The following is a 15,059-nucleotide window of genomic DNA, read 5'->3' as shown; positions in this document are numbered from 1 at the left end:
GAGAACAATAAATCCCAAAGCAGCACATAGCTGTCAATATAGGAGACATGGAAACTCAGGGTGGTGTCCCTTGTTCTCCATATCAGCACAAAGAATCTTGACTGGGCTACTTGGATATACCCATTTTGGTACCTGAATACTATACAAACCATTTGGACATACATATGGGTGCCTGTAGGAGTGCAGGGATGAGACTGTTAGTGATTTTGTTCCAAAATGAACTGATTTTCCAGTCCTCTAAAGTTTGGTGCTAAGCTTTGCTGCGTTGTTGCATTATTTCCTGCAAGGGTAGCCCTAAGCAGTAGGGACATCACAGCACAACCCTTTTTTTCACCAATTAACAACCTGCAATACGTTAGTCACTACACTTCCCAGAAATTCAGAATTACTTTATATAATTACTATATAAGCACAACACAGTGTGTACATTACTTCAGYCTCTGGTCACTCTTGGAACCTGTCAAAATAAGGTGGTCTCACAGTCCTATTTCTTAAGAACTGCCATTCAGTAATAAGTCTCTCCCTTGCTAGAATAAAGTATTAAATTTAGACTGAAAAAATTACTTGTAGAATCAACATTTGTACCCACACGAGACAGGAGAAACAGCAGTATTTTAATCAAAACTAGGATGCAATTATTTTCATTATATAGAGGCCATTATGGAAAATGGCAATTTTTTGCTTTTTATTTTTTTTAAAAAAGTACAGTTGCAAACAAATTTCTACTTTTACTGGCAGCTTAGTTATTAAAAATGAAGTCAGCCTTAAACTAGGTATTACTACCCTATTTCTCAAAGAAAAGTTATTTCTGAAATAAAAGCACAAGTCTTTGAAAAAGTAGAACTTCACTTACTTTGTATGTGAAAGCCTTCCACGGTAAGTGTGCAACAGACTTCATCTAGGATTAAAACAATATCAAACTGTAATAAAGTCTTGAAGAAGAGACTAGAAAAGTTGTCTTTTATCACTTTTCAATCTTACCTTGTAGTTTACAAACAACTGCGGCAGCATAAATAGGAATCCAAAAGCATACACTCCTGAAGATAAAATATGAATAGTTTAGATGTCAATGCACAATAGAAGTACACTAGCCAACTATACTTTCAAATAGAGACCTACATTTTTCTTCCTAAAGAGAGAAGCTGCATCTAATTCCTTTGGCTCATCTCTCTCTTTTCTCAATTACTGTGATAATTTTAGAAACCACAGTCAAATTATTATTCTGTATCACATTCTTCCAGCTGATGCCATTTAAGTTTTCTACTTTTGAGTCTTGGCCTTAATTTGAAGAGGTAATGAATGGGGGGAAGGGGAGGGTGAAGAAAGGGTACTCACCATTGACAAAGCTGTTAATCAACCAGGAGTACCAGCTGTAAACAAACGACAGTCCAGTTACTTTTCCACCTCAGCCAAATAGATATACCCAAAATACATCCATCCCAGGGGTTGTATGCTGGCAAGGGCTAACTAACTAAAAGACTGGCCATCTTGTTAACTACTCTGCAGAAGAACTAAATACCTCTGATCCTCTTTTGATTAGAAAGGACTCTAGAAAAGCTCCTCATAGTTTAAGCAGTGGACACTTATCAGTAGCATCCAACAAGTTTGGAGAACTTTATCAATGGCTTTTAACGATTTTTTAGAATGTTCCGAAACTTCTCCATCAGTGTGCACTGTGCACCGTCCATATTAATACCTACAAAGGGTAGCACTGTATTTCTAAATATTAATGAGACTTAACATGGCACTGCAAGGATTTATCAGATTAAAGACAACAATATCATTCAGTGCCAACCACTATACATTGTTTTTGAAGGGTAAATACGAGACATCTACATCTTCCCCTAGTTAAATATAACAAAACCTCCCAGATATTCAGTGGAGCACAATCTTAGCCAAATAACAATAGCGTTACCCATGAGGGCTAAATTCTATCCTTCTTTTTGCAACAGTAAGAAAGACTAATACTTGCAATGCTCACACTGTATTATTTGAACTTGCATGCAGATTAACAGCAGTGTTCTAGCTGAAGCAACATTAACCCATATGCCTCTACAAAATATATCAGAAAACACAGCGTGTAGGATTAAAGGATAATCCACTGCTAAGACCCATCAGATTTCTTTATAAAAAGCAGATTTAACAGTGATCAAAATTGTACTAATTGTTTGCATTTTATTAAACTAAAGCTTACAGAATATTTAATTATTACTTATTTTGCAGTACTGAATGAATTTAAGAATTTTGTAAGAAAAACAGAAGTTTAAATGCTGTTATCTGTTAAATCATTACAGAGACAAGAACCATTGAAATTCTTCCAATAGCTCATGAATTGTCTTRATTTCTACTACAAGCACTATTGCCCACATACGTGGCAATAGTAGTCTTTTGTGATGCTTTTTAAGCTGTTGTATACCCTCCCATCTTCACTTGGCCTACAGAATATGCAGGACTTTCCTGCATGGCCCTCATCAGGCATTTGCAGCTTTTTTCTACAACAAAGCCTCTTGGCAGTCTACTTCTCTACGTTTCTCCAATACAAAATGAAGTAGCTGTATTATTTTGCATGAAAGTGGGCAGGAGTTTCACCTTTTCATGAAATATCAGACATTTGCAAGAGCTAAAGACTTGATACAGTGCAGTAAAACCATGGCTCTGAGGGTGTACAGACTGCCTTCTTAAAAAATGCTTCTGCTTGCCTATTATCCTAACCATCTCATTTAAGAACAGAGGAACCTCTTCAGGAACAGAAGAGAAGTAATTTGGGGGCTTTTTTGCTTCTTCCTATCATTGGATAGATTCAACCACTGAATTACTCTGCTCTCTCCCCTATGTTATCTGTTGTCTTAACATTACAGGCAGCTTTATTCCTCCTCTTCCGATTGATATTCTTGTAAGTGACTGGATTCTACACTACAGCACTATCATCTCACCTGTCAAGTACAAGTGTCTGTAGCTTATGGGATGTTAAAAGGCAGCTAGTCTTTAGAGCTTTCTATAGAACTAGAAAGTTTCTGGTTTCTAAATTATGAATCAAACAACCTAAAATATCCAATTTTCATCTCAAACTAATAGCACTGAAAAATTGTGTAATATTTCAATTCTATATAAAATCATTTATAGATTTACAATACCGTACCTTTTGTATTTGACATTCAGCAAGGAATAACCTGCACCTCCAATACAGAGTGGATACAGCAAGTACGACAAGTATTTCATAGCCTAATAGACAAGGAAAGTGATTTGTTAGTTCATGTTTGGTAAGTAATGGATTTTTTCATAATGTCAACTGGAAGACAGCCACATAACTTTTTCCCTGAAAATCTTTTGTTTTCTGAATCCAGTATGCGTCTAGTTCAAGAGAAGGTGAAAATTCCAGTGCTCAGTTGAGACTGCCAAAGCTGCTTAGAGCATACACAGGCAACATGACACAGTATGTAGATCAGAGTCTAAGAATAGCTCTCTACTTAACACCAATGTTTAAATAAATCAGGAAGCACATGAACATTCCTCCACATAAGTAACAAGACACAAGTAACAGTTTTCAAATTTGTGAGGAACATGCAGAAATGGCAACCCATTAAGATAAGCTCAAATAAGTTATTTGCAGTTCTGTTTCTCAGACAATGTTTCAACTAGATTTCAGCTTCAGTCCCAGGAGTAACTCAAAACTTTTGGTCTTTGTTATACCAGCATGTGCATCTAATCCATAGATCAACTAATAACATCTTCTAAAACTTTCCAAAGAAGATAGAGTTCCTTGAAAATTATATAAATTTCATCAAAGAATTCTGCTACTTTTTCTGATGGTATCAATTGACTGGTTTATCTGTTCCTTCAAGATGTGAAGAGTGAAAATAACATGTATACTCAATATGATTGGTCAACACACAACTTCCTCAATCTCATGAGAAAGTCAGGCCCATAAAGAAAGTTTTATTACTTACCAACTGTGSAATTCATTTTAGAACAATATAAGTACTACTTCCTCTATTATAGAAGGAGCATTCAAATGATCCCAGGTAAAGCAACTAAACATCATTCTAGAGAGGAATATGGAGGCAGATTTTGGGGATCATAAATGACTTTCATGAAGCCCACAAAAAGACCAGCAAGTTAATAACACCAACACAGGAGGCCAAAAAGGGCTGAATACCAAGTTTCCAATGGCATTTCAAACAAGCATGTGGACAAAAGGGACCTGTTTTAGTCATCTACCTTTCAAAATGACTTCAACAAGATTCCTCACAGAACAATCAAAGAAACTGATATGCCATGGAGAACATTACTATGTATTCGTTCCAGATTTTTCATATTGAGAGAACCAGGCTAATAGCATTGAATGAAAAATGTTAGCTTTTAAAAATGGAAGTTTTTTGGCCTGTTCACTTTGAAGAGGGAGAGATGACTCCACCTCAATGCTTGGCCTTACTGAGGAAGATTAGAGATACAAAAATAATATACTGCCTGCACATTTTATCTGGAAAAAGGGAGGCCAAGGCAGAACAGATTCCTTTGCGCAGAACCATACTATTCATTTAGCTTTTGGAAGACATATCCTAGAAAGTATTTTGCATTAAAGCTTAGGATCTTATGATACTCAGGTCAGAAAGTGAGCTCAGGTCAAACTGTCCACCTTTCTGCTTAGGACTGGGCCTAGYCATGATGTCAGACCAGGTTGTTTAGGGCTTTATCCAGGCTGACCTTGAAAACTTCCAAGGATGGAGGCTGCACAGCAAGCTCTCTGGGCAATTTGTTCAAATGCTTAACCATCCCCACAGTGAAAGAGATTTTCCTGTTATCCAGTCTGTACCTCCTGTTTCAGCTTATCCCGTTTCCTCTTGTCCTCCACCACTATAAAGAGCTTGGCTTTTTCTGCTGGATAATATTCTCATAGGTGCTGAGAGATCCCCTGAAGCCGCCTCTTCTCCAGGCTGAGCAAACCCCACACCCTCGGCCTCTCCTCACAGGGCAAATGCTSCAGCATTTTAGCAGTCCTCTGCTGAATCTGCTCCTGTTTATCAGTCTTTCATTTATCTGGGGGTCCAAAACTGGATACAATATTCTAGATGTGGTCTAATGTGTGCTGAGGAGAGGGATATAATCTCTTCCTTTGATTTGCTGGCTATGCTTAGCTTGAAGTTATCAAAATGTCATTTTGTAAGGCAGAACAACACTTGTCTGAARTATAATAAAGGAACAGAGGACCGTAACCATGACGTTTCTGCTCTTCAGTAGCATCAGAAATCCCCTTTATCTGAAGTCTATTACTAAAGCACAGAACTAATGATTTAATACTAGGTTTTGTTACTCCTAAGGAATCTTGTTGCAAAATATAATCAAAAATCAGACACACCATAAGAACATAAGGTATCTGCACTGGGTTGGACCAAGTGTCCATCAAGCCTACCATCTTTTCTGGGTGGCCAAAAGATGATGCGTTGTTAAAACTGTAAGAATAAAAGACAATTCAGAATATTTCCTACATAGTTTAAATATTTTCAGTTCAAGTCAGTGACAGGTGAAGTTGTTCATATGTAGTCAGTCTTAGGGTAACAACCAAGGCTAGCTGAGCACTTTACCCATACAGCAAGTCTGGTGTCTTAACTTGAAAGAGACAGCACTGATCTGCAATTCTGTAATGACTTTAGGACAAAAGATCTTACTATGTGTTCAAAGCATGATCAGTAGGCTACATTAGTATTTATATATCAGAAGTCACAGGATTCCCTCTTACCTGGGTATCGTATTCCTCAGTTTTCTTTTCAGAGTCACTGTATGTACCAAACTGCAAAACATATAAAATACGTAATAGTCAGAATTGTGGAAAAAAGTATTTTTACCAAAAGTAAAAAGGTTGCTGCAAAATTCAAGAACATTCCTAAAGTATTAGGCTTTAAAATCTACAGGATGCCACCACCTATTCAGAATGTCCAGTAAGGGAAGAAACATATGTGACAAAAAGTTACTTGAAGGTGAAGGTGCATTTTCCCTGCTAAATAGCATTCGATATCATACAGCAATTCATATTTAATTGCATTTTTCACAGAGAATTGTAACAAAAGGTTCAAAAGAATATATCTGTTATATCCCATGATAAATTCAAGATGACTAAGGCATTTTTCTTTCCTACARTAGAGGTTCCTTTCTTTGTATGGTAATTTTAGCATCACACTATGCTCCAAACAGTAATCTTATTCTAAACTAATTAGCACCTCAAAAAWAACGTATTTTCTACTGACACAAAACAAAGTTCTTAGCATTTACTGTGCAACAGCCTAAATGGAGATTTAAACTGCAAACTAAACTACTACTATACATAGAGCGTAGAAATAGTTCAAAGTTCCTATACACTTCTATATAAAACAGTCACTATAAATTATGCCTGTTCAGTATAGGGTAGCCTACAGTGTATAATTTTTACCTTCGTATTTTACACTGAACATCCAGGACTTTTCTACTTTGAATAGAGCTGTTGAGACAGCAGAGTTTACCAAATGAAAGCAGTCAAATGACTAGAAATTTGGCAGTTAGAGGAAGCAGTTGTTGATAGTCATAACAGCTTCATGCACAAAGAGGTCAATTATGAATTATCTCCACTTCAGTTTCATTTTTCTGAACAGGATTGCTAACAGTTTCCTCCAGATAAATCAAAGGTTATTTATTGTAAGAAACTTTCTCATCAGAATTACACACGTTCCAACAGTATTTTTTCTGAAAACAGTATTCACCAGCATTTAGGTAGAGGATCAATGTTCAGCAAGTGACAAAACAGCTTATCAAATACAACTGTGAAAACATTGCATTTTAAAGAGAAAAATATCTGATGAGTGTTTTCCCTTTTCAATCCTTTTATGGGTTGTTCTCACGGTTTTTAAATGTTAGCATAAGTAATAACTGATTCTGTTCTTAATAACTGTTCTTAAGCCTGAACAAGTGATCACATGATTCAACCAACTATATTCTTGTAGGCTTAACCAAAAAACCAAAAACAAAAAACCACACACAAACCACAGCTGTAAAGCTATAAAAGTACAGAAACTTTGAAAAGAACTAAGGATTGCAAAGAAGTTGATTGTTTAAAAACATTTCCTTGAATGCTGTCAAGGGAGCAAACAGAGCTATCARCTACTTAGAATACAGCCTCCAAGCAGCAAGAAGTGCCAGAACTACTTGTTATGTCATTACTGGAGACTATACAATTGTTTCTGATACCCCCCCCCCAAAAAAAAAGTTTGAATACAGACTCTGTTTTAAAAAATTTGTATTGTGTTACTGTGGCCCAGAATTTCACGATCTTCATTACCAGCAAAAGCAAAAACACAATCATTTCAAAAAAAACTACAACCAGCATTAATTTGAATCTCAGCTGACAGCTCACATCCTGCAAATAGTCTCAGGACTTTCACAAATCCTCAGAGTAACAGTTTAAGATTCTCCTGTCCCCAGAACATCTGTCACATCACCTTCTGCTAGTTCTGTAATGTAGAAATTGCACCTTCACTTTCATGAAAATGCAATCCTTTAGTTAARGTCACCATGTGCAGTAAGAGTGCTTTTCCAACATGGCAGCAGGAGCACAAGCTGACCTGTTAAGATTCAGCAGGATGGAGAGAGGAGTTTTGAAGTTTCTTGCATCGTAAATATATACAAATTGTTAATACTTCCAAACAAATTGATCAAAAATAAATCTGTAATTTTAAAACTACTCATCTAAAGCTTTTGTATTAAGTCATCCTCAAAGAAAAAATGTGCATATAAAGCTTTTATAGGTTTTATATCTTCATTTTACTGAAAGCYAAGTGGCACAGTAACCTGGAAGGGGACAGAAAGTTCAACAGCTTTAATCAGTAAAGGGCTGATGTCTACTGTACCTGAATTTTGGGTCTCATGCCTTGCCATTTGATTGTCATTTTCAAAGCTTTCTTCACTTTCCAGAGCTGTGGTTAACAAAAACAAATTGCACACATACAAAATTATTTGAAGGAGTTTCTTCCACAAGATTCAGATAATCAAAAGGTCATAGGTATAAATGCAGCAATTGCCTGATCGCAGCAGACTGCCCTGCATATACATGTGTACAAACAGAAAGCCATGTCACCAGATAGGTACACCACTGAGAGTCTGCACAGTTAAATCCTCATATTAGATGCCAGATTTCCTTTGAGATGTATAATCTGTATGTTCATTCTCACTTTAGATAAGCATGTTTCCTCACCATCACTTACAAATCGGAGATATTTTAATTTAACAAGTACTTGAGCACCTTCAGTTACAGAACATTTCTCCCTCCATATAAATTCCACATAATGTACCCATATAATCCCTTAAATGCAGTTCCCCTAGCCTGCAATCCAAAAGCAACATATTAGAAAATAAGGCATAAGAAAAAGACAACAGGTGGCAAACAGTCGTAAGGACAAAAGACCTCCAAGAGCTCTATTTTCTAGCCCTTTTGGCAGCTCCAACAAGAATCTCTGATAGGCACAAAGACTAAGATTTTGCATTCCTGTTTATTAAAGAAGGCGGATTTCTTGGTTGCTTTTACCTAAGAACAGGCAAATCCAGATCTCCTTTGTTGACACACTCTAACATCTCAGTTGAATTTAAATCTTGAAACATAGTTGATCCTATCTGTCATCCTACCCTATATGCCAGATCTGGCTTTCACTAAAACTTGTGAAAAGAAAGCAATTTAGAGATCAACACTATTTTTAATTATTTTTCACTCTAACCAAAATTGTGATTTACCTTGACAATACACATTTTAAAATCATTTAACCCTTTTGGATTTCTGAAATCTTTAGATTTTTGATCCTYAGAATCCAAATAAACTAAAAATCAAAATAAAAAGATATTTGGCAAGACTAGCAGCACATTTATAGCAAGTTATCACATTGGGATGTAGCTTTATCCCTGAAACCTTGTTGAAATTTCAGAGCTACAGAAATTTTGCAATACAAGATTAAATTTAATTTTTGGAGGACAAAAACACTGGCAAAAACACTACAATAAACACCACAGAGAAATACATCACTTTAAAAAATTTACTCCAGTATCCCAAGTCATTAAATAATTAGTTTTGTAGTCAAGGAAATGGTACTGTTTGGGACATCACTGTAGTTTTCACTAGAGCCTAATCTTTTTTATACAATAAGTTGAAGTTTTAAGGCTCATATCTGCAACTTTGCATTCAACAACTTAATCACTAAAAGAGCATCAGATTAAAACAGCCTGTTCTGAACTACTTCATCCTCACAGAGATCATTTGCAACTGCAGGAGATGCGTAGTCAAAAATTCCACAAAGTCTTTAACTTAGTTTTAAACACTGAAAAATAATAGGATCTACAACGAATGCTACGTAGACCGATCTCCTCTTCCCATCAGTGTTGACTTTGTGCTTTGTTACAAGTAAGTAGGCTTCTGAGCAGTATCTGCAACCCAGTGACTGGACATGGTCTGTTGGAATAAGGAACACAGGCTGCAGTCTCTTCCTTTTCTTCCTTCCCCGAGTACCTCAGTCATGGTCTGGCATAAAACTGCAGCCCAGAGGCATCTTTCTGTCAGCCCACAGCTTGCTCTTTGACAAGAATTGCTGTGAAGGCTCCCTGACATGGATATTCATGCCTGGTCATGTGAGTGATGCCTGTAAGAGGATGTGACAAGAAGGAACCTCAGCATAGCCCTGTGTTTGGTTTCATGGTAACAGCTGGCCCATCTCAAAAAAATGGTACTTCCAATTTAGCTGTCTAATGAAGAGATGCAATCTCCACTACCACAGAAAGCCAGTTAAACAAAGCTGTTTAAAGACAGCATACTCCAGCAGTATTTTTCCAGCAACTAGTTTAGCATTCTTCTTGTATAGTAAACTATAAAATGCTCTGTTAAGGAATACTTGAAGACTCCAGATACAATCAATGGATGTTACTGTGAATACTGATACTTACTTCTAGAGCTTTAACAACTCACCTCAATCACTGCACCAATGCCTGCAGGAATCAGTACCAATAAACTTGTTTGTTCATCCAAAAGGAAAAGAAATATTACCACAGTACTAAAGCACCGCCAAAGAACTAGATAGGAAAAAAAAAGAAAACACACACACACACACAAAGTATTAAATGTATAGTTGAGACAACAGAAGACTGTTGGCCTATTTACTATAATTCTATCTTTCTTCAGCAGTTTAAGCATGAACCTCTCCTCCATCTTACGTTAAGCAGTGCTAGAAAGCAGCCAAGTTTTCTATGTACCTCCAAGTAGATTGAATAAAGAGACACATAACAAGGAATAAAACCTTTTAAAAAAAAACTTTTTCACAAGAGACAAAAGGAAACCAGAATATTTAAGGAAGACTTCTGTACTACAGCAATTCAACAATATATCAGTACTGTTATGAACTACATGCCTGTGATTCTTGTCTCAAGAAAGCTGTAAGGCATCAAAATACCAACCTTTGAAATTCATGCAATTAATTTAATGTTTGTAAACTGCTAGGATAAAATGGATTAATTTTACTCAAAGGCTTTGAAACTGTAAGTAGTTTATTTTAGGGTTATTTTTCAGGTTCTGTAAAATCCTGTGCAAGTTTTTCCTAAATAATTCTTAGATTAAACTAAGCATGGGCAGAAATAGGCAAGAGCTGCAAGACACTTAGACATCAACAATTAAGTCGTACCATTTAATGGTAATTTCCTGTCCCACACTTCCTGCAGAGGAAGTAGATATAGACAGGAAGGAGATTAAAGTTTGCTGAAGAGACAGTGGAATCATCAGTTCAATTACTGGAGACTGAACACTGAGACTTTCAGAATAAGGTTATAAAACCCTATACCCCTCAGTCTTTCAAATTTGACTTTTCTCACTTAGCTAATTGGCAATTAGCACTTCTAAGCTTGAAATTCCTTGGATCACTTTAGATTTTCACTGACCTTTTTGTGTACATATACCAGCTGCATTATGCCCTCTGACAAAAAAGCAAAAAGGAAAAAATCTTCACTTAAGAAAAGTGTGTTGCTATTTATGCTAATGTCACAATGCCTTATTTTTCCTATTAATATTCCTCCAATATTTTAATCAATCTGTAAATATCGCAGAATTAGAGAGATACAGTTTTAGAGGGTAAATGACTTCAGATTTTTCATTTTGGCTCTTACCACAATGGATAATCTATTAGAAACACAAGCAGTAAGCTTTAACAGAATAAAAAAGGTTGAGTAGTTGCACATTTAACCCCAAGCACCCACAGCTGGCTGCTAACCTCTAATCTGTCTTTAAGAAAGCTTGACAAAATGTCCAGCCACTATGCTTCAGTCTTTCTCACATCCAAAAAAATCAAACCACAGCATTGTATTATTAACCTTTTTTTGGGGAAAAAAAAAAAAAAGTTGGAGCTTGTCATTATCTAAAAGGAACATTTGGGATTTGCAGGACACCATTACACATGGCAGCACATTCTCTCCAGTCAGAAGACTTTTTTCATGTCCTCATTTTTTTCTCTAATTAATTTTGTGTCCCTTCACCAAAGAAAATTTTAAACTTATTCTAAAATTTTAACCTTACTCTTGATTGGAAGACAGTCAAACAYTGAAAGTAACACCAGAGTGCTTAAAAGCAAGCGATACTTCAGCAGCAGCCTAATAAAGTTAAAATCAACCTGTTAACCACCTTTCTACAATCATAGAAAGAGAGTATCTCATTTCACCACCTTAGATGAATCTGTCAGTTTACAGCAAGACTAAAAGCACGGCATACATTGTATAGCACACATACATATAACACTTTGAATTAGAGGTCACACCTGCTTTTGTAGACATTCCAATCATATTCCTCTTTTTCTTCCAGAAACTGATGTCATTTTTGAATGCAAGAAAATCAAAAAGGAGCTGTAAATAGCAAGAAACATGTTGATTTGCTTGACACATGCACCATCCAAAGACTGCCAGCTGAACTACTAAAAATGCATTTAAGATGGAATTACAAGTCAAGATTCATAAAACTGGAATCAAAACTACATACCACAAACACATGCTAAAAAAAGAATCTGTTTCAGAAAGCCTGTTATAGAGGATGAAGAACTGAGGTTCTTGAGAAGTTGCTCAGCTTCCTGATAGATCAGGGAATGCCATACTAAATTAGATTCAAAATGCTCTGCATTGGATTGATAGTATTATTCAGTTTAGGTTTGGACAGTACCAAAGTTTAAGGAAAAAAAGAAAAAAAACCCACAGTATGGCAAGTCAGGTTTTATCTGGACTTCAACAGTAAGCAGTTGGCCTAAACTTCAGGGACTCATTAAATTTATTTGCTTCAAGCTATTTTTTTTTCAATATTCTCTTTAAACATTCAATATCTGAAAAAGCACAGATGATTCAAGAAATTCCTGAGTCAAAGAATTTTAATTAAAAAGTACTTTTTTTTTAATTTGGGAAAATGATACACAAAAGAACAAGTATTTGAAGAGCTCTTCTCAGCCTATAGATACATCAGATGTAGATATATCTTGATAAACAGAATGGAAGAAAATGAATGAGTATGACTGGGAAGTATAAAGGACTGTTCCCACCAAATTAATTACATGTACTCTAACTATAGAAAAGCATAATGTGCTCTGCAAGTTCTTATTTATACCAGAACATGGAAGTTGTACTGAGCATAACTGTAGATGACAAAAAATGTTCAACGTAGAATGATGAAATTGAAAAAAAACGTTCACTAAAAATTCACATTTAAACCAAGATAAACACGTTGCTGAAGTGTCCCCCATCATTGTCAGCATTATGTCTATAGCAGCAAGCTCTGCACATTTCAAATGACAAATTTTTAATGTAAACCTAGATCTGATCTATATTCCTAGAAGGGTTAGAAGTCAGTGACTCAAAGAACTACTAYTGGTGCCCCAGCTACCCTGCTGCAGTGGTAAACTTTGCAATAACTCAGCTTAGCAGAAAATTTGAAAGTGTTTGCAGGCATTTAATTTAATTCTGGGGGTTTTGGTTCCACCCCTGAAAAATTATAATGAAATTAAGTGTTTTGTATTTCAGTCAATAGTGTTAGTTTATAGCTAATGGGCTCACACTTCTATCTTCTTTGAGTTTTTTTTTTTTTAATTAACTTTGCACTGGAAATACAGCCAATTTGTACAACACACCACTTGTACTACTTTACTGAAATTATTATTTCCAAGAACAGTTATTAATAAATGAAGGAGTGGAAGGTCAACAAATCTTTATTTTTATATAAGCTGTAATTTTTAGAAAGAAATTTTCACTACTTGCATGGAATGCTGCTACGAAGAATGTCAGAGCCAGAAAATACAGGTTAGTATCCACAAAAATTCCTTTTACTTCATCTGCATCCTTTTCTGAAAACCCTAAGAGAAAGAACAAGTAATCATGCAAGACATGCTAGAGCATTAGTTTCTGTTTTGCTAGATTCCAGTATGAAAGAAATATTCTTATGCTACCTGCATGTATTTTGGTAAGCAACTGTAAGTCCAAAACAAGGTGGCTGCTCTACTGGTAATATCCAATTCTGAGTATATTTTGACTAGTGATTTGGCTAGCTTTAAACAAAATCTATCAGTCTGAACTAGCCAGATATGCATTTAATATCCTGTGTAACTACAATTTAAGTTGAACAACTCCTCACAAATGACAAGCTCAAGAAGTTATCCTGGCCTGGGGGAAGAATAAGGATTATTCAACTTGTCCTCTGAACTTTCACATGAGAGTGAGCTTCACAGCAAAAAAAATGAAAAATGAGAAAAGGTGTGCACAAAATATCAGCGAGAAAAACAGCCATATGTGCAACAGTATGACTCCTGRGAATGGATCAGCACCAACTCTTTCTATAGTCCTTGCAGAATTAACTTGGACGCTCCTTCTTGACAAACTTAAAAATGCAAAGCATCTTTCAGGAATCAACCTATAAGCTGAATATTTAATTCTCAACTCTCTTACCAAATCTCCTGAAGAACGAAGGTTGTTACATTGTTTAAAAAAAAGTAACTTTTAAGGAGCTTAAAAAGAGATAATCAGAAAGAACTGCACAGTCCAAGACTTTGCTGTGCCTGGCTGTATTTCACCCTAGGTATATGGCTCCATTCCCAGCGACCACTATTTCAGAAATTTAACTTTTCAATATCTTTTGCATTCTTCAAAGCTTATATAACACATATTCAATTGTCTTTGTTCCACGGATTAAAAGGAAAAGCCACTGGAAAAGTTTTCTCATCCACTTTGGCCTCTTATGCTTTTACAGTAGTAGTCTCTTGAGAAAAYTGTAAATTAATAAACAATTAATTCAACTATTCTTGTTTTATATCATATTTCAACATTTTATTTCCATCTTTAATTAAAGCAGCTTAGCTTTGTACACTAAATGTTTTTACCATCTTACCAGAAAACAGAGCAGTAAATATCTATGAAATTGAGAGAAATTTGAGAATTTTTTTGCCTTTTGTCATTAAAAAAAAAAGAAACAAAAAGAAAAACATACCAAACTGTTGGAGCGAGTACACAGCATCCTGCATGTGGATCCAAAATCGGAGTTTTCCAAGAGATATTTTATCATATGACACTGTAAGAGGTAGCTCTGTGGTTGAACGATTTATAACCTGTATTTGAAAGAGAAATAGTTTCCTTTTTAATAGCAAAAAATAAATTCAGCAGTTATTTATATTCATATATTTTGAAAATAAAGGAAACTAATTATATCACATTATGATTTAGCATAGGTAAATTTTAAGTAATCTTTTTTTTTTTTTTTTTTTTTGGAGGAAGTAAGAGCTTAGATTTCCGGATTATGATTGAAATTTTGGGGGTTTTAAGAAATACTAAATTAGCACTCTGTTCTTTTCAGGTTTTTATAGCAACGCCACTGTTATTGTCTACAAAAGCCTTTGAGAAGTTTATGTAAAGATCCTTCTGTTAGTTCTGTTAGTCTCAGCTCAAGTGTGAGAAGTGTGGTTAAGGTAATTCTCTATTTTGGTAGTTCTTCTCCAAAGCATCTGCTAAGATTAATGTAAGCCATACAATAATTAAAAAAAAAAAAAAAA

The 15,059-nt window shown here is 35.5% G+C and overlaps 1 protein-coding gene across 3 annotated transcripts in view; it reads right to left on the bottom strand.

Moving 5' to 3' along the window:
* CLPTM1L (CLPTM1 like) overlaps nt 1-15,059 on the bottom strand; it is a 31,233-nt gene that overhangs the window by 6,411 nt on the left and 9,763 nt on the right. For all 3 annotated transcript variants that reach the window (XM_085318659.1, XM_085318658.1, XM_085318660.1), the window contains exons 6-15: nt 14,501-14,618; nt 13,279-13,373; nt 11,802-11,886; nt 9,971-10,074; nt 7,875-7,940; nt 5,738-5,788; nt 3,140-3,222; nt 1,336-1,370; nt 982-1,037; nt 854-898 (exon numbers count right to left, since the gene is read on the bottom strand). In XM_085318659.1, coding sequence (XP_085174785.1) covers nt 854-898; nt 982-1,037; nt 1,336-1,370; nt 3,140-3,222; nt 5,738-5,788; nt 7,875-7,940; nt 9,971-10,074; nt 11,802-11,886; nt 13,279-13,373; nt 14,501-14,618 — 738 coding nt within the window. The remainder of the gene's footprint in view (nt 1-853; nt 899-981; nt 1,038-1,335; nt 1,371-3,139; nt 3,223-5,737; nt 5,789-7,874; nt 7,941-9,970; nt 10,075-11,801; nt 11,887-13,278; nt 13,374-14,500; nt 14,619-15,059) is intronic.

The sequence above is a fragment of the Rhea americana genome, unplaced genomic scaffold (genome assembly GCF_003343005.1).
Source record: "Rhea americana isolate MKP2758 unplaced genomic scaffold, rheAme1 scaffold_55, whole genome shotgun sequence".
NCBI lineage: Eukaryota > Metazoa > Chordata > Aves > Rheiformes > Rheidae > Rhea > Rhea americana.
The sequence above is the reverse complement of the archived record's forward strand: the minus strand, read 5'-3'. Positions and strand labels throughout refer to the sequence as shown.